The sequence below is a fragment of the Cupressus sempervirens genome, chromosome 10, assembly GCF_028749045.1.
Source record: "Cupressus sempervirens isolate cs-2001-9-10 chromosome 10, ASM2874904v1, whole genome shotgun sequence".
Classification (NCBI taxonomy): domain Eukaryota; kingdom Viridiplantae; phylum Streptophyta; class Pinopsida; order Cupressales; family Cupressaceae; genus Cupressus; species Cupressus sempervirens.
Window position 1 is genome coordinate 144,911,869 of NC_143127.1, and position 21,301 is coordinate 144,933,169.

At 34.9% G+C, this 21,301-nt stretch overlaps 1 protein-coding gene across 2 annotated transcripts in view; it reads left to right on the forward strand.

Moving 5' to 3' along the window:
• LOC149532999 (uncharacterized) overlaps positions 1 to 19,926 on the forward strand; it is a 36,573-nt gene extending 16,647 nt beyond the window's left edge. For both annotated transcript variants that reach the window (XM_089806589.1, XM_089806590.1), the window contains 6 exons: positions 3,346 to 3,497; positions 3,642 to 6,080; positions 6,265 to 6,313; positions 6,441 to 6,691; positions 6,959 to 7,063; positions 19,650 to 19,926. In XM_089806589.1, the coding sequence (XP_089662715.1) occupies positions 3,346 to 3,497; positions 3,642 to 6,080; positions 6,265 to 6,313; positions 6,441 to 6,691; positions 6,959 to 7,063; positions 19,650 to 19,902 (3,249 nt within the window). In that variant the 3' untranslated portion in view covers positions 19,903 to 19,926. The remainder of the gene's footprint in view (positions 1 to 3,345; positions 3,498 to 3,641; positions 6,081 to 6,264; positions 6,314 to 6,440; positions 6,692 to 6,958; positions 7,064 to 19,649) is intronic.
• Positions 19,927 to 21,301: the final 1,375 nt, after the last annotated feature.

Here is a 21,301-nt window from a genome sequence, read left to right on the forward strand (position 1 = left end):
TACATGAGGCAAATTGGATATCTTATTTGGAAAACTGCTCGATAAGTGTTAAGTTTGGGGATCCTTACTCACTAGTTTGCATTATCTTGAAAATAAATCACTTTTATAAATAGATTATTAAGTACATTGTTTCATCATAAGTGAATGGTTCTCTAGATAATGAACTTCTTATCAATTTCAATCCATATTTGTGACTCAAAAAATATACCACTATTGATTACTGCTTTGTGTTCCATTTTTAACTTTAGTAATTCATATTAGGTCCTGTATTTTTGGACTTAATAAGGTATCAGAAAGTAATAAATTTAGGCCTAGTTATATAATTTAGCTGATAGGCTATCTCCTGGTAAGATTTTGGCCAGAAAAGTGTCATGCCGTAGTCAGAAAATGGACTGTTACTGCCAGTTTCGTGGACGATTGTCGGAAACTGGATTAAAGCTTCCCACAGGTGATGTGGCACTCCTCCAGCTGTGGTTCAATTATTGCATCAGATATCCTGCAAACTTTTGATGGCTACATCATAACACAATAGCATAGATGAGTTGGCTGCGGAGAAAATTGTCTCGGGGAATTAGGGTTTCATTCTTTTCAGTATGCTGTTAAGAATGGTTCTTTTGCCATTATTTAAAATTTAACCCAAAAAAATGTTGCCAGGGTTCTAGCAGTTCAAGCTTTGTCAATCTTTAAATGAGTTGCATCAATTACAAGGAAAATCAGAGGCAAGGTGAGTGCTTCGGTATCAAATACCAAAATTGTGTGAATATTGTTATTCTGAATGTACTACATATTGAGAAGAAATGCAAATTTTGGCCAATAACTGCAAGAATTTTTAATCAATGGCCTGAATATAGCAAAAATGCTGCAAATGTTGATGAAAACTTATAGATTTTAATAAATAATTGGAGTAAAGGTAAACTTTGTGTGAACAGCAGCATAGGGGTTAAAGATGAATAAATTCTCAGAGTATCTTGGTTTCCACACCTGTGTGGAACAATGTTTTCAGAGCTGAGTTTTCTAAACTACCATTAAGTAAAAGGAATAAAACTTAAAAAAGTAGTTTCTTGAAAAACATTTTATTTTCAAATGGCAAAGTATTGTGTTTACAATCTCTTAGAAAAGTAATAAATATTAAATCCCATTAAATAATGTCCTTTTTTCCTAATATATATCATGAGCCAATACAATCAGTCTAATTTCATCCCTGCTAGGAGAGAGGACCCTGTACTTGAACGCATTCCAATAGTTGTGATAGGAGTTGTTCACTTGATACCTACACTTATTGACTTAATGTCTAATTTTTTTGACAGCATTGTACCAATACTTGTGACTTTAAAGTTGTTAGTACAATGCTAATTACCCAAAATTGAATAAAATGTACCCTTAGTTATAACTTATAAAAATTAACCAATGATGTGATGCCACATCAACTGTTCAACCATGGGTACCCTTTATGCACGACTATTGGTCTCAGTTTTTTTTTGGGCTGTTTTGGACAAATTGGCAAAAAGCATGCTGATATGGCATTATAATGGGTGACGTGGACTTGAAACCTTAGTTATAAGTAGGTGACTCACCAAGTAAGCTGCTGTAAAAAACTGGGAGCAATTTGAAATTTTTACGTAGGGTTTTGATAAGTGTGAAGTTAGGGTGTTCAAGTACTGGGTCCTTTCCCCTATTCCAATTATTTTAAATTTTCAGATTCATAAACGAATGTTTTTTATATTTAACAAATAGAAAAGATCGCTAAAAAGAAACTGTTGTGAAAAATTGTAAAAAATATTAATGAAATTGAATTTTGGAGGGATTAGTGCTCTTTATTATTTTCACAAGGAAATAGGTTTAAGCTGTCTATTCACAAATGGTGCAGTCTTAAGAAGAAGAAGACAAAAAAGATGAAGAGGAAGAGGAGAAGAAAGAAGAGGAGGAAGAAGAAGCACAAGGAGAGGAGGGAAGGAGGGAGGGGTGATGGTAGCGGCAGTGGATAATTGACAATTGGCATAACCCTTGAACCTGGGTGGTGCAAGAGCTAGTAATAAGCATCGACACATTTAAATAACAATATTGTTAATCAATTAACTTAGCTACACATGGAGTTATATATAGGTAAAAGGAAATGTACTCCCTAATTCTGCCAGTCTTTTGCAAATATGTTTAGTTCTTTATCAAAAATAGCTTGTTATCCCATACTAAACCAAAGTACGTCTACATCTAGGCTTACCTCATCGGAAACATTCCTTCCAGTTTGGAAATCTCAAAACAATGTTACACAAAAAAATGATAACTGAAAAATTGGAAATCTTTAAAGAGAATTCTTAATTTTAATTTTCCATCTATAACATTTTCCTTTCAGATGTAAACTTTCTCGCATATCTGAGTTTCAGCTTCGAAGATATGTTCATATATTGATTTTTGGTCATCCATTACTGCATTTTTCATTTATTTGTGGTCCTTTTGTAGTACTGGATGAATCTTATGATATGTTGTACAATGATATGTTTTGAAGCTCAACTCATTATTAACTGTATACGATTAAACATATAATACTTTGTGTGGTTTTTTTATGGTGTAGCCTTTACACAAACTTAGTAGACAAGATCGTGATACCTCTTACAAACCTTAAGGTAATGTATGTTTTAGTGTAGACGAACAAACACTCCATATTTCAATGGAGAAATGCTTCTTAAATGGCATCTCCGAGGAAATCCACATTTTGCTCAAACTAAAGCTCTTCTCAAATGCTCTATATGTGGAAATATGTCTACTGGTTTTTTTATTAGATTGATCAGTGCAGACTTTTTCAGCCCTAGAATATAGGCCACCTTGGACAGCTAATGCGTAGAAGAACAAAAGTGTAGAAAAGAGCTAGTAAATGAAACTGACACCAAAATAGTGAAAAGGAAAATAAATTAGAATCCCAATTCACTTGTTTTTGTGAATGTAAAACTTTGTAGAGAAGTTCTATACCAGATTAGATCTAAAAACACAATTTTGATCAGGATCATTAATGCAGTTGCCTATATCTTGTAATGAAATTATTTAGTCTAAACACTATTCTTTGTATATATGTACATCTCCGTGGATGCATACACATATATCCTCCGTGTTATTGCCTTTTTTTCAGATGTGGATTTGTTCCCTCCATATAGGTAATTTTGTAAATGGAGTTTGTGTAAAATTGTGTTTTCCCCTTTTTTTTCACATTTGCTGTTTTTATTTATTTTCATTACCATATCAGGCAGCTTTTCAAACTAGCGAAAAATGGGTTTTGTGTTACCATCTTATTGTTCTTATTTAGCTTTTCTTCCCCGAGTCTTTTCACAATAAGAAATTATTACAATCTTACAGGATGTTCTCATCACAAAGTTACCAAATGACTTGAGAGAAAAAGAAGGTGGTGGATATTATAAAGACATTTCAGTAGGCCATACATCTACTGGTTCGTCATTTGACAGAACAACAAACATGGAGAGTTTAAACAAACAAGCATCTGTATCAAGGTAGTGTTTAATTACACATGTTACTATAAAGTAATTAAACAATTTCCAATTGTTCTGATTTCACCAGGCTTGCCGTTTTTTTGTTACCTATGCTCTGTATATATTTGGAATTCTATTTATGTCGTTAAACTGTTATATTTGCAGCCAAAACATGCTAGAACTGTTGACTAAGCCAGAGCATATGAACAGAAATGATGTCATAAAGGGTACTGGTTTTGGTGAGCAAAGTGCATCAGTTGAACTGTGTGCGTCAACGTCTGATGCAGCACTTGCTAATTTTGGCCATAACAAGTTATCAGGGCGTCCTCAGGGTTTTGACCTCAGGTTGGCTACTTCCCCACAACTATTGCAGATTTTGCATGGTCAATCACTACAGTCAAGCACTCCTTCACAAACTGCTGAAGCACTAACTGACAGACAGAGCTATCCAGTGAAGGAAGATGGTGTTCAAAGGAGTGTAGATTCTGCATACTGTCAAGGTTTGGCATCAAAGTTAATTGAAGCTTCCACAACTGATGGCCAGAGTTTGTGTTTAACTGCACGAGCAAAGCCGTTAAACATCCCTCATGAATTATCAGCAGCAGTTTCAAAAGAGAATACCAATGATTTGAAGGAAAAGGCATCTTGCATTGAAGAGCCTGATATTCATTCGTTGATTCATCCTCTAAAAGCACAATACGTACATCATACAAGTATGCTTGGACAACTACCAAAGAGTACTCAATCAATGGTTTCACATACAGTACCAGAGAATCAGTCTCATGTGGAAGGTAGTATGATGTGCAATAATCAGCTTCAAGGCTCCCAAGGTGCAGGTATTCCAAGACAATTAGCATCAACGTGCAATGCAGTTACCCAATCTAAGGCTTCTTCTGTTAATGCTTTCAATGACCAAGCGTCTGAAATGCAGGATTCTTTCCCATCATCCACTAGATCTTTTGGGCAAAACAGTTATCCAAGTGATTTACTTAATCAGGATGGACAAAACAATAAGATTATGTATGTAAGTGGTGGCAGATTTTCTGGCCCAAGGAACAATAGTCAGGGTTCGCATGAAGCTTGGTCAAATTCTGCATCCCAAATTTCTGGAACATCTGGGAGAGCTCAATCTGCTGCATTTTTGAAGCTGCTTAATGCCTTTAAAACAAGCTGTGCAAATCAACAAAGACTGCCAATGGGGGTGGAAAAGACATTTCCAAATGTTTTTGAGTCATTTCGTCCACCAAGTGGTGGGTCAGATCAATCCCTTTTGCCAAGGCCAGATGGTCAGATGAAATTTGGCATGGTAGGAAACGCAACAGCTCCTGCACGCAACCAGACTTATGTACCACATATAATTAATTCTCAGCAGCCTGCATCAGCAGAAGAGCTTTCAAAACAAGAAAGTTTATTTCATCAGATGGCATCTGAAAGGGGTGAATCAAGTGGCATTTCTGCCCCCCAAAACTTAATGATGGGTCGGCCAGTTGCTTTGCCCACTATGCCACTCCAACAAACTTCTCCACTAAATTCTCAGTTGTCTATGCTTCACTCTCAAGGGCAGGATCCAAGAATGTTTTTGCAATCCAAAATTCATTTAAATACACCATCGATTTTTTATCCTAATAATCAAGATCATATGAAGTCTATAAATGGACAGGATTCTGAAGCAATCCATCACTCTACTTGCCCTCCTATTCAACAGCAAAGTGATTCTTGCAGTGACGGTCCAGTGGACAGCCAAGCTTCCGAGCTTTCAGATGCTCCTCGTCATCAGTATGTTTCTGCTAATCAGGTTATGTCAAGGACAGCCATGCAAAACGATTTTGATAGGAAAACTGTGAAAAGGTATATGATCACAGATGCTGGTAATAACGGTACCGATCCAAACATGAGTTCAAATTCCAATGATCAACTAACAAATCCTCATACAGGGTTGGAACAATATAATGTTGCTTCTACAACTAGAGCAGTACATGAACTTGGAGCTTTATCAGTTGACTCTAGATTGGTTACATCTCAAGTAATTAAAGAAAGAAGTGAAGCAGCCTTTAGTCAAGGGATGACAGCAATGATACAAAGGCGATTGCAAAATCAAGGCTACAATCACCTTATGTATCAATCCTTACAGTCTTCTTCAGGAGCAGATGAAAGAAATAATGTCAATTCACAGTATGCAAATTCCAGATCATTGCAGTTTGGTACTGATACTAATCAGAAAATCATTGCATTGCGAATGTCTGAAATGTATAAAAGGATGAATGAATCTGGAAGGCCCGTAGCACTAGCTTCTAAACAAATGAGTCATGGGAGAAATGTTGAGAATTTGTTTCCTACTCAAACAGTAGCAACACCTGCCACCAGTTATGGTAGTGACTCAGCTCCGAAAGAATTTGAATCTACAGCACCTGCACCAAACCCAGCAGATATATCATTACCTTCCGCTAAGGGGAATGCCATGCCTCAATATCAATATTATATATCTGAATCCAAAATTGAGCCTTCTGTTACAGTTTTACCTAAGAAACGCAAAGAAGTTGCATCACTTCTTGTTCCATGGCATGTAGAGATTGTTCAAGCTGGAGAAGAGCTTCCCTGTACAAGGTTTGAAGACATTCATACCCAGAATACTCAGTTTTTTTCTTCTGCCGTCATTGACTTAGATTGAGTAAATTCTGGCACATCACGTTGTCTCTTTTATAGCTCAAAATAGTTTGTATTTTTATCCCCAAGTTTCTAATATGAGATGGAATTTTATGATTTGGTTTTGAATTTTATCGAATGACAGAGATGCTGAGATGGCATGGGCAGTTGCAACAAACCGTCTGACAGAAAAGGTGGGCATAATATAGTTGAGTCCTTTATCAGTCTTTTATTTGTTTGAAAGTTTGCTTCTATTCATGACGAGGAACAAATCTTCAGTATTTATTTTCTCAACTATGATGTCTCTTGCACTGTTCACAGGATGAAGATGAGATTGATGCCTATGAAGAAGGTACAAAATCTCTGGCTCAAATAAAAAGAAGATTGAAGCTGACAACTCAGCTGATGCAGCAACTCATTCCACCTCCACCTACTGCAGTAATTCGTGGAAAAGCAAGTGTTGAACATGAGAATGCAACTTACACTCTTGCTAAAACAGCATTGGGTGATGCATGCAAGCTAGTTTCCACTTGGAGTGCAGACCTGGGAAATGATAGAGAAAATGAAAACTTGTATGTATAATTATTTATTTATTTATTTAAAAAATCTACAATAAAAATAGACTGGATCAGAGTAGTTCCGTAGTTATGCCCCTGTCAATTATGTACTGTAATAATATGTCGAAATTAATCTTATCTTTAATATCACCAAAAATAAATAACATTAAGGTGTGTGTATCACTGATTGTATTTGCAACTTGTAATCAACACCGACATTCTTGTTATGTTTTATGAGCAGCAATTTTAGGAGTTTTTAAGATTTCGGTTCTCATTTTACAGGGCCTTAAGGCAGCTTCAGAAACAGACAAAGTTCAAAGGAAAGCTTTTGCAAATAGCAGAAGGATTTATGGGGAGAGCAAATAATTTGGACAATGACTTCATGAGGTAGGAATCAGTATTTTGTAGATTAGATATCTGGTTACAGATCATTCATTACTAATGTTAGTTTATTTAGTTTGCACTTGTTTTACTAAAAGGCAATCCATGGACTAGATTTTTATTATTGCAGGTTTAGTTCACTAGCTTATGCATTTCTACATAGAACAATGCATTATGTTCTGCTTCGATATAACCAAGTTTAACTTGACTCAATACATATATAGAAGGAAGATTTTGACCATGGCCAAAATGAGCATGTCTAAGCAAATGTTATGAGTATTGCCTATACCAGTGCTGAACAAGAAAGTATAATCATATAGTAGAAAAAAAAGTACGGGGAATTGGCAAATCCAAATATAAGTTTTTTTTTGAAAAAATAAGGAAAAAGTACAATTTAAAAGAAAGGTAAATAATTGTTAAAAAAAGATTAAAAGAATAGCTGCCTTTTAAAATTCCAGAGCATTTCCATGCATACAGATGTAGAGAGCAAATAAAATAGAGTCAAACCCATGAATTATAGAAAATAGGATCTTCTTGTTTATATTCATACTGCTGATTATACTGTTGCACAAAGCATACTTTATAGTGCATAAATAATAATTTTATGGTGGACAAAACTTTAATTATAATTTAGCGTCTAGTTCTACAGAGTCAATTTATAAACTTTAAAGTATGTACGGAGACTCAAAAAGTCAAACATGGCCAATGACTCTTGCTACTGCAGATACAACTACGCTAGAGGGCTGTGGTTTGTAATGATGAGGTCCATAGTTCAGAGCCTCTCCAAAGTATTTAAACCTTATGACTATCAGAGTTGGTCTCCAAGCTTTCGAAATCCTCAGGCTCATGAAAGTCATAAAAAATACAGTTTGACTTTGCTGAGCAGACATCATAAATCACAAAACAGGAATCACCTGGTTTATATTTACTATTTAAAATTAATAGTTCTTGCAATACCTAGAGAAATGTAATAGAAAACTATGTTAAAACTTAAGTGTGAAAGTGAAATTATATGACAAAGGAAGGAATTGCGAAGTTCAACTCGATAGGTTTTGAATCAAATAGCTCAGCAAAGAGTATTAGAAATGCTTTTGAAACAGAATCCTACATCTTTAAAGACCATAAATGATATCAAAATGTTTTCAATAATAATTGTTTTAGCAGATTTGTAAAACAGTAAATAAAGGGAGTTAAATAATTTTCTTTCAGATAATAATGACACGCTAGTACAAAAGAAGAGTGACTTTGACAATATTAGGTATAATTATATAAGTAAACTTTCCTTGATTTGCTTATATTGGATGAGTTAAAAACAATGATTTACTTGGAATTGACAATTCGAGAGATTGTTGGTGCAAGTTTTAATGAAAATCCAAAGCACAAGCACCATTCGCTTTCAATGGAACAGTTGCTGCTGAAATCTATCTAGATTGTCAAAGAGAAAATATACGAGGTTTGTTTTTGGAGGGCATTACCTCTCAATGCATGTGTTAGTTTTTGTGATACCTATTTAGCATGCATGGAATGCTAAGCTATAAGGGCCCGTTTGTTTCATGGAATTGGATAGGAATTGGGATACGCAAAATCAGGTTTAGACAAATTTGGCGTTTGGATTGAAAATCATAAAACAAAATTAGAATTTCAGTATTCTAATTTTTGCCCAAAATGAGGTTACCACTCTTCCATCGAGATAGCAGGAATTGGGAATTGAATTCGAGGTTTGACACTCTTGAGGATTAGAACAAAATTAGAAATGAACCATTTTTTAAGTCGGGTTAATTACTAACCTAAAAAAACATTTTAACCATTGTGTGCCACAGCCCCAAATTTTCACCATTTGAAGGCGACTGTGTATTTTTTCCATTCGAATGCAACTCTGTGCAATCTTCATCGACAATGAAGCTTGTGGATCTGTAGCCCCATGACATTCAGAGTGCGATCCTTCTCACTATTATCATTGATGGAGCATGTTGGTAAACAAATTGTTCTTTTCAATTTAACTCTTAAATGCCTGAATCCGTGAGAAACAATTTGATACCAACAGTTGGATAATCTATCATTAGGTCGATTGATTTCTTCCGAATTGAAAGGTACAACTCCCTTATGAATGATACTCAATGAATCTTGTTTTATTCCTAAACTAACTGGGTATGTTCTTAACTTGAGAATGAAAGAGGAAAAACCAAGCTAGCCATAGACAAAACTAACTCAAGCAGTGAATTCAGTTCTAAACCTAGCCAACCCTAGGAATTCACATTTCCTATGACTTCCCGACATTGGTAATGCAATGTGAATGCTACTTATGCAAATGCAGTGCAAAATGAAATGAAAAAGAAAGTTAAATAATCCCAATTCCTATAATAGGAATGTCTACAAATACTCTGATCTACAACCCATTCATTATTCAACACAAGATGGAAGATGATGCCCAAAACTGAATACAACAATACTTTGATTGATTATAATTAGAGGAGAAATAACTAAATGCTCTGATTCAGAATGAAACCCCTATTGCCTCAAACATCACAAATAAGAATGCTCAGATTTTATTTGCTCACAGCTTATGCTAAATCTATTACAAAAATTCGAACTCTTAACATGCATAATGAAAATGCAGAAAAAACGAAGTTCCTTCTCCCTACTCCAGCTCTCTGTTTCTCGCTGAAAAGAACCCCTGTCCCCCAAAAAGATTTACAATAAATAGACTCCTTCATAACCATTCTGTTCTCCAACGGTGACTTTTCGGTTCTATAACTGTTTCTTCTTGGAGATTCCTTCACATTTCGATTGGTTTCTTCTTAAATATGTTTTGTTCTTCGTAAGTATGCCTCAGAATAATCTGTTGTTTTATTTTGATAGATGACATATATGTGCACCATGTAATTTTCACTCTAATTGAATATTAAATCGACTTAGCTCCATGACTCAAATTCTGGAAGCTTCCATCATACTCGTACGATATATGCCTTTATACATAAGAACACGACATATTTATTTTCTAGAGTGCAATTTCATGTTATGGATTCCTTTTATAAATGTCAATACTCAGCATATCCAATCTATACACTTGTCGGTTTCAACTTGTTACTAACCCAATCATCTCAATATTTCAGATGACACATGGTGCACAACATCTTCACATGATTAGATACCACCGTTTTTACAGGATTTTCTTGAAATGGAGATCCGAAACTTGTGAAGGAAATTTATTTTTTTTATAAGCCAATCATCTGTCAAATGTTTCACATGCACGGTCTGTGCTTTTTGTTAGCTTATAACGAGACGTGACTAGCAATACTTCGTATGGAAATGATGATTCATTGTCCAACTTATGAGACTCGGGCCTGGGTGTTAACTTCACATCAAGTGGCTAAGGGGATTGCACGACATTACCTTAGCACCTCATCAAATCTCTTGCTTGTGTTCTTTGGTCATCAAGTTGCGATGTAGTTCAGATGCATACCGTGCCCTTCCTCACGACCTTGAGCAACCGATGCATCTCTTTGATCTCTATTCCTTCGATGGGCAAGTATGAGTGGTATCTAATCAAACAAATTGCGTGCATGATCCATTTGTTGTTTGAGTATTACTTAATATATCCATTGACTTTTGATGATGCTTCATCCAAAGTATATAAAATACCGGGCTCCCAATCTCTGAGAATTTAATGAGCACACGGGATTGTAACTGCCTGAAGGCTTATACGAGTGACCCCAGTTTGGGAACACCGACAACTGAGGGCCTTTTGGCTAACACACAACAGCGAGTACATCTACGTCTTTAGAATTCCAACACTCAAATTATCCTCAATGAAACCCAAAATACATAATGCTTCTTGAGATTACGACGTCACTCTACCTTTTTCTTGTTAGGGCATTCTGTCAAACAGTTCATGTGTGCTGGCTACATTTTGTGATTCAAACAAACATATGTTCGTCTTCACTGATAGATTGATCCTTCAACAACTTCCAATGAGTGATCTCCTCGCGCTTGTGATGGGTGAAATATTCCTCAACATGGTTTTTACATGCCTGCGATGTGTGCCTTCGATTAAATATTCTGAATTATCTGCATTTAACAGTTCACGGGGTCAGCTATAGATGTTTTATTGGTATGTATTGTGCCCTTTGATGACTCAGTAATACCGCCAAGCTTCACTGTTGGGGTCTCTCTATGTTACATTACAATAGTCTGTCAGACACCTCATCTGCAGGATGATTACTGCATGGATTCTTTCCATTTGAGTTTTTGAAAACAATCCCTCATCTTCGTGCTTTCGGGCATTATGCCAAATGTCTTTCCTGCGGTCTTTAGTTATACTTTCTCTCCACACGATCTCATTATCTCTTCGGTGCTCCATCTGTACATCAAGTTCCTGTAATAACATCATGTGGTGTCTAAATGTCTTGATGATGGATACTCATTTCGCTGTGATTAGCAGTGATCTCGAGTGCGATGTCCATGTTTGACTTTGTTATGCCTAATTCTGCATGTGCTGCAACTTCTTTTATACGAAGCCCTTCTTTGAGATCACCCATTTTGCAAATGAAATGCCTTGGATTTGCCATCATAACATCTACAGTTATCATTGTCTTCTTTGGACTGCAATCTTCATTCCTGTTCTTACATGAAGCCGCTAAAGGACTTTTGCAGACTGACTTCACTTTGGTGGAGTTTTGGAAAAGAGCTTCTCCAGACAGAAAATGAACATGGGAGGGCATTTTCCACCATAGCGATTTCTTCATGCATGGACTTTGTGATAACTTACACAAGGAGCAATGATTCACCGTTGTTGCCAACAGTGTTGATGATCTCATCAAACCCACCGAAACCAACATACACTCTCCTATCGTGATTCTCCAAAGTGACTATGAGAGCAGAAAATTGCCAATTATAATCTGCTGGAAAATTCAAAAACTGCTTCTCCTTGATGGAAAATGAGCATGGGAGATAATTTTCCATCAAAGAGTGACTCCATCACGCTTGGGTCTTATAACATTGACTCATTTGCTTTCCTTGGACACACAAAACTATAACATGAATAAAATGTGTTTGGCATTTGGTAAAACAATTTGAATGCACTGACTCAAATTTTACCGAGTATGGTTTTTTTTTTTTTAATAAATTCATGATCCTTCTCTGATATTGCACATAATTAGGACTCTTTCAAACCGATCAACTTGACCAGTTGATCTCGATTCCTTGACATGGGTTTTCACATCTGAACCAATGGATTATACTTAAACTCCAAACCCGATAATGGGTAGTTCGAACATAAAATAGAATTTATTTGCCCGTCCTTAAAGATCTCCATACTTTCATGGCCTTGTGATCTATTTTAGGATTTTGTAATAGCCACTCATAGGAGCATAATAAGAACCTCTGAACTTTGATTCTGAAACCTGAATTCGGTCTCAAACCCCAAATTTGAACTGAACTTCTGGAATGATGAATCTCGTACCCTGAATTTTGAAGTTGTAAAGGTATGCCTCCAAATTTTCCAACCTAACCTCTTCATCTGCCCTCTTGAATTGTAGACATTGAATTTCGAAATTTGAACTCAAGTATAGGGCCTCCTTGAACTATTACTGTTGCATGAACCTCTATACTTGATGATCCCATTATCTGAATTGACAACCCATTCTCATGAAGTTGGGTATGGAGGTGGTTTTGGAAACTGGACGTCAGAAATTGAACTTTAAATTTGGTTCTGAACCAAGTGCCATATATATCTGAACTGTATCTCAAACTTTAAACGTTTGAACTTGACCTTCTGAACTTTGAGGATTAGGATTAGGTTTAGTACATTCTCCAAACACTGTCTTATCAAAAGTCATTCTACAACATCGTAATCAGCAAAACAAACCAACAGGAGATTTACTTGATGGGGTTGATTTGGAAGTTTAAAATAAGGGTGCTAAAAGCACGCTAACAGAGCACTATTTATTTCTTCCATACCCAAGACTCCTATCCAATCATATGAATCCTCGTCAGCCCTCATATAGACATGGGAATTCTGTGTAGATCTTTGAGCATGGCTTCTCTTTAAATTTGCTTTAACAAAAACTCTGATGGATAGCCTTGCCTCTTTTAAATCATAGTCACCACTTTGTATATGGTTTTTATATGTCAAATATTTGAAAGGTCATGTATTTTACATCTAATATCTGATATTCAATTTCATTTTTAAAGAATAGTCCTATATTATAATCATCACAACAGATGAATATTTACTTATACATAACAAATTTGCAGTACAGAAATCATCATTCCCATTCCCATGTCATTCCCATGTAATTTTTGTTTTAGATTTGCAGCAAGGATTATTTATGTGCGCTGAACAAAATCGGTTAGCAAAGAATGAGTTCAGAGTGTAAGTGGATGTGGATCCTGCACCTTATGTAATGGCAGCGGCAAGGAGGTTCGATCATTAGACTTATTACAATTCTGAGAGTTGCCTTGGACATCTGCAATACAGTGGATCTCACTAATCCAAATTACATAATTTTTCCATATATATAAGATGTCATGTTTCATTTCATATTTCATCTTTTCCTGAACATCGAGTCATAGCCATTCTTCTTGACAGTCTCTGTTTACAGCAATCTTCCCACAATTTGTAAGGTAATGAAACTTCAATATTTGACCTTCATAGTATGTGTCTCAGCTGGTCGAACTATTCATGAACTTCAACTTCTGTATGTTCTGCTGTTTTAATGAACCAAACGCATAAGATGTATCTTCCACTCATCTTACAGGTGAACCAAACAGGATAAACTGTTTTCCCAAAGCCCGATTTCAAAATACAAAACCTGATTTTGACAAAATCTGGTTTTGAATCAAAACCCAGTTTTGCTAATTCTGCTTACCAAATGGACCCTAAGCCTTTATGCTGAAAGCATTCTCATGCATTGCCACTGTGCTCTTGGTAGGACTTCTGAACCTTCATATATATGACGAGACTAAATGGAATTTAGTCCCCTAGCAATGGCAATGCTTGCATTTAAACCTTTAGTTTTGCCAATTAACAAAGCATTAAGCCTCTGGAATATGTAGGAAATTTTAATATAACAAAAACAATCCATCATCCTGGTATAAATATTGCTGTAGTTCATTTCTTTAAATACTACAAGCTGATTTTTCTCTTTTTCATAGGAACCATTTTGCTTCCTGTTCCACAATGTGTATTTGCTATTATGCATGTACTTTTGCTTCCCACTCGAATATACAATTGTCACTACCCTACTTGCTTGTCATTAAAACTTGATGAGCAGTGTCAAATTGAAGCCTCAAACTATCACACTTCATTCGTATTTGAAAAGGAAATTTATTCCAAGCTTAACCTTTACAATTGAAAAATCACCTCAGTAATATTGTTGATAATTTAAATGTTAAAATTCTTTTGAGTAGTCAGGATCACAAGAATCTAAGAAAATGAACCTCGTTAGGTTGACGCCAATAGTGTTTTGTTTCAGTTTAGTCTGGGCTTTCCCTATTTACTTTCAGCAAGTACCCTTATTATAGGGATCAGGTATGTTGAAAAATTTAAATGGTACTTTATTTATAATATTGTCTACTATTTCCCACTATATAGTGTCTTTGGATTTATATACATGGAAATCACTGTAGAAGCCTATGACGAATGCAAGTAGTGTCGGATATCAAGGAAAAAAACAGTGAATCTCCTAACCCCATTCCCTTAACATCAAGCATACCAAAGAATATTTCTATTTTGATGTCCTTAACATCTATTCAAAATATACCTCCATTCAAGGCCACCTACCTTCTATTTGCCCCTGTAACCTTATGAGATCTGGTGAATCTTTGATGGTGAATTTAAGATATCACAAGCTGACGGATAATAAATGATAAGTTACTGATTCAGATGAGGATGCGGGTGCAGGTACAAGAATCCAATATGTGGATGTGTGAATTTGTTTTAGGAGTTTTTGATTCGTTTATATGTGTGTGTGCGTGCGCGTGCGTGTATGTATATAATATTATAAAATATATTATTTATTATATATTATGTAATATTTAAATAATAAACTAACTATTATCCGCTACCACCAAAACAAACCTGTCCATGCAGAACTTGGCGACAGATACTACCTGATAACATATGGAGAGTTTCATGAGCATCCATAAGTATATAAAAACGGATAATAAGTATATAAAAACAGATAATAATTACTTAAATATTTTTCCCAAACTATATTATCACTGATGATCGTTCCTTTCTGCTATTTTGATGGTAATGGTATTTATGAGATTGTACTCTTCGTAGTTTTTCAAGCCGATTGCCACATAATAAACTTTCTGCCTCCCTTGTAACTGTTGTAAAGAATAATGTGTCTTGTCTGCACCAGCTGCTCATTGGTAATCAGGCGGTGTTATCCATTAATCATAATTGAGCAACTGCCCGAACAATGCGAATAGCCACGTCAGCTGCAAACCAATGCCAGGTTAATTTTCTTTTCCATTAGGCAGGTAAAATTAACACATCCTCTGTGCTTCCAAAGCAGATCTGCATCCGGATGCATCTGCCTCCATCTCTTGCCCTAGACTGAGCGCATGGGTAACTGAGAAAAATACATTTTTGGGGTTTTTTTCCGCAATTTAAACTGGAAACAACGTATCAAACCAGGGCTGATTAAATTAAGATTTTTTGGGTAAAAATCATTTCACCTGTGGATTTTTTTAAAATAGTGGAAGTTGGGATGTTTTGGGGAAAAATTATATCAGTTTGGAGATTTTTTTTATAATTATGGAACTTCAGGATGGTGGGACCAAGGGCCTTTGGACATGGTAAATGGCACGGGAAGAACCTGGCTGTGGCATCACTCTTATTCCTATCCCCAAAGTACGGCCAAATACTCTGTGGCTGGCTCTGCTCAACATTGTCCTCCTAGAAAAAATAGTCGGCAAAGGTGTAGCTGAAGTGTCATCTAGAATACCCTGAAGCTTTTTTATATCACTTCTATATTTGAGGTTCTTTTCTTGATCCAAAAAACCACAGCTTCCTATACCTTAGAAAAAAGGTGTGCTTCAACTTTAGTAATGCTGCTATACCATTCTACACCACAAAAGTTGCATTTCCACTTCCTTGTGTCACCACTTGATCCCAATCTGCCTGGTAGTATTACTTATGTTGCAAATTGTTTGAGAGGAGACATACAATCAAATGGACCCTTAACATACTTTTCCAACAATTAGTAGGGATACTCTGTACTACCTATTGTACTTGCCATGGAACTAGTTTGTGCTACAGGAACAGCCCCATGCTCACCCTCCCCAGCCTCAGGTTCATGTTCAGATTCAGTCTCACTATTAGATTGAACCTCTACATTATACTCACTCATGTCATGCGAGGTCAGTTTGAGACTACAATAAACAATATATTATTCTACTAAGTCCCTCCTTTAAGCTTAGTTTGATGGTAATAAAAAAATATAAATCATTTGATGATGAATGTTGATGACAAAATGAAAATTTAAAAACAAACATTGCAATGTATCAAGAATATGCATTTGCAGCCATTGACCCTGGGAATGGCAACTAGTAGGGCTTTGGGAGTCCAAATGGATTCAAGAATACTGTTGCGCATGGGGGTTTGGGAATAACTTCCCAATAAGATTGTGGGTAGCACGCTTTGTGGGTGTTTGGGGGCAATGGCCACAGTGGGGTCAAGGGGCATAGCCATCACCACCTAGCCCAAATTAAGGCCCTTGAAATGACCCAAACCTTCATGGTGTGCGTCATTTTCACAATTTTAAATTTTATCACACAGGGCGAAGTTACCTGTTTTGACATTTTTTGTGTATAAAAATGCTTAAAATAATGTTTTTATGGTCCTCTTGGGCAGCCCTTGGGTATTTCTGTTGGCTTCTTTTTTGTTTGCAATTTAAAAACTAAGTTGGCATGGGTATGGGTATGTTGGGTACCTGTACAAAAACATGTATGTAACAATTAAATATTATATGTAACATTGGGTTGGTATTTAGTATTTACTCTATTAATTTAATCACACTAAATATTTAAAATATTATAATATTTAGACATACTATTTAATAAATTAAGTTGTATAATATCTAAATATATATTATTTAAATGCTCTTTAATAAATTATATAAATTATGGAATATACAATTTTATTTATTTATTCATATATAAATTATAATCATAGTTTGCAGACTTGGACTAAAACCCACTCTGCAAAAACACTACAGAAACTTTACAAAAATTTGGCAACTTAGAAATAGCTAAAAATCAAAATCTCTTAAACATTTTTTTCCTGGCAAAATTCAATTACAAATTATATTATTATAAACTGGCATCATGAAGGGGCAAATGCATGGTTTTATAGCAAAAACAACACCTGAAAACATATTGTAACCTGCGATTTACTTGCAACATTTTTACCAATGGTTTTTTTTGTCTATAAAAGTGGGAGAATTAAACTTGTGAGTACTCACCCAGCAAAAATAAAAAAAACAGAGTACTCAGCAACTGAGAGTTTTCAAACTATGTATACAGTTATGTATTTATGTAGTATTATATATTAATACAAGCTAAATAAATTTATATTTTAATTAAATTAAATTTTTATTAGTATATCTAATAACCTAAACTATAGAATATTTAAATACTATTTAATAAATTACATGATCTATACAAATTAAGCTATATATTCATATTCACACATACACACACACATATACATATATATATGTATATGTATTAATTGAGTATTATCTACTAATATAAATTAAATTAATTTAATATTATATATGTATAATTATATTCAATAATTAATAATATCAAATATAATAAATTCCTCATATTATACAATAAATTATATCAATAATAATATTCTCATCAATGTATTTATGTAAGATATTTGCACAGTGCATTCAACAAAGTAGAGTATCATACCAATGGTGTAATTTTCACATTCAAAAAAAAAAAAAAATAATAATAAAAATATATATATATATATATATATATATAAAATTTGCTTATGCCATTCATCAAAAGTATAATATGAATGGTTATCAACCCATAATTAATAAATCCATTGTCAGATTTGCAATCGTCTAAGTGCCATACAATATATTGTATACGCAGAACTAAATACATCTCTGGGCAGATGCATGGTTTAGGTTCTGTATAGGGCAAAATAAGAAATTATGTTTAGTATTTGAAACATTTGAGATTAGCGCTAAAAGTGCCACACCAGTGCTGGAATGGGCCAACTTTGCTGCATGAAAATTGGAAATGTTCTTTGCTGAAAGAATTTGAACTCTTTTCAAATCTGTAATTGTTTTGTTATCTAAATTCGGCCTGTAGGTGTGTTAATTTGTCATCTTAGTTTACAAGCATGTGGGCTGTTCATGGATATGCTGGTCCCTGGGACTGTCATGGTGTATGCTGTTCCCTTGGCTGTATGTACACCCAAATACAGATGGCACATCATATTAAAAAGAAGGGATGTGGGGATCAAGGAGAGCAGGGTGGGAATATATTGTTCCTCTTCCCAGGATATCTCATCCATCATCCAGACCTGTGGGGACATGCCTCATGGAACACTGGTGGGAACTAAATTTTTAGCATCTTCCGCACAGTTGTGTGACCTACAAGAGATCTAACTTGCTAATGTGTAGCACTACAGTTTGCTATTTTTTGAAACTAAGAATATCTACTTTTTTGGAAACTAAATACCAGCCTGTGAAAAGTTTTGGTTAATATTGTAAATTAAATTCAGTTAATTGCAATGATACAGAGATCCTTGTTAAGCCATAAATTTACATTTTTTGAAAACAGCATGTAGTTCTACTAATCATAATATTTTTATTTGAAGCACTAAATAAAATGCCATGTTATTGACAAATCATTGCACTATTCTTTTATCTGTTCTTTTCTTTTTGGAAACTAAACACCAGCCTGTGAAAAGATTTGGTTAATATTGTTTATTGAAAACAGTTGATTGCAATGATGCAGAGATCCCTGTTAAGCCACAAAATTACATTTTTTGAAACAGCATGTAGTTGTACTATTCATAATTTTTTATATTTGAAGCACATAAATAAAATGCCAAATTATTGACAAATCATTACATATTTTTACATGTTCTATTTGGGAATTTCAACTATCGCTTTAAGTTTTGAAATATTAATATGACTAAGTGTGATGTCTGATATTGATCTTGCAACTATTCAAATTTCTTATTTTCACTGCATTGCAACCTTCAATATCATATTGTAGCATATTGGACATGAATTTCAACTATCGCTTCAAACTTTTTGAAATATTATAATGTTGTATGGTCAAGAGTGACGTCTGATATCAATCCGGCAACTATTCAATTTCTTATTTTCTCTGCATTGCAACCTTCAATATTACATTGCAGCTTATGTGGCATCTTGCAAATTGGTGATTTTCCGTGATGCACATTTTACTGTTTCAATTCTGAACACATGCACACACATGTATAAATATTGAAACTTGATTATTCTGTCCATTGAAAGTTGATTATCCTGCGAAGGAGTCTTTGTTAGGTCTTTTTTGTTTCCTGATCATTTGTGCTTTTCAGGTTGGATGCCTCACTCTCGATAACTGAGCTAAGAAATGCAACACAAGATTTGGATAGATTGGCAATTACAAACAGACTGCTCAGACATCATGGAAGAAGTCTTCCCATAGAACCTGTTAAAACTATTACAGAAGAGAGAGATTCCTCATCTGATTCTTCTTTTTGTACTCGCAAACAGTATCCTCAAAGATATGTCACAGCAGTCCCAATGCCAAAAAATCTTCCGGATGGGGTGCTATGTTATTCTCTTTAATTAAATGATTTTCTATTTGATAAATTTGTTGCATTTCATGCTTGTGATTTAGATTGATTTTATGCTTGTAGTTTAGTATAAAAAAATCATTTTAACGTTTCATGCATGCTTAAAAGAATAAGTTAGTGGTCCAATAATTTTGGTTAGGTCTGTGTGGTGCATCACAATATATTAGAATGGATATATTTAAATCAAGTGCTTATCAACTATATGGTCAATCTGTCCGGTGTTTGTAGAAACATAAAAAACTTACTCTGATTTTATAAGTCCCTACGATATCGTGGAAGACATAAGGCAGGGTACAAAATTTTTATCAACTATTTCAAGCTTGTTTCTGTATGAATGCTACCAAAATACATCTTAAACTTTGATTCAACAAACTTATAGATTTGTAAAAGACTACTTGCATTATAATCAGAATGTACCAAGTAAAACTTTTGTTCCAATTGTTACAGAAATGCTCAGTATCTGTCAATGTTGGTTCTTAATGAGGCTAAAGGAGGGTTTGCAATAAATTATAAGTGTGAAAAGTATTGTCGTCAGATGTGCCCAAGATTTTGAAGATTAGGATGACCTGTTTGCTGGTATTTGGTCTTCTAAGATTTAATCATTTTGATCAATTATGGGAATTTTATTAGCTTTGCTCATTTTGTTCATGGTTCCTAGCAAGGTGGCTGAGTACATGCACCCCTGTTTAATCTTACGTTAAAGAGAAGCAATGCTGTTTACTAACGATTCCACACTTCATAGATATAGTCCATGATTTTCTACAATCTATATCTTAAAATACCCTTGCCAGTGTTTTTCTGCTTTGATCTACATAACATGTATCTGGTTTCAGCTTTAGAAAACTTGTTCTGTATTTTTGTGCTGAATCCGAGATGGACTGAAATTGGCCGTGGAGTCCATATCAAGTAAAATACCCTTGCCAGTGTTTTTCTGCTTTGATCTACATAACATGTATCTGGTTTCAGCTTTAGAAAACTTGTTCTGTATTTTTGTGCTGAATCTGAGATGGACTGAAATTGGCCCCGTGGATTCCATATCAAGTAATACCATGGTTTAAACATATGTAGTGTCGGTGACTAAATTCATGGTTTTAATGTGTAATAAACGAGCTCAATCTCTGAAGCATCTTCTCACGTACTAGTTTGCAAATAGATGCAAATTCTAATAGACCAAACAATACTTTTGTTTGGATGAAGAACAATATCAATGTGGTGGTCAGTATTGCCCTCAACCATTGGGAAGGGCCTTCCTCATCAAACATGTCATTTATGCTATCATGCAATGGAAGAGGTGGTCAAAAGAATGATGCAGGCGTGTAACATGGTTTGATAAGCTCAAACATGATGGAATTTGTCCATGACATCTCCATAAAGTTGGAAGTTAAATAAGG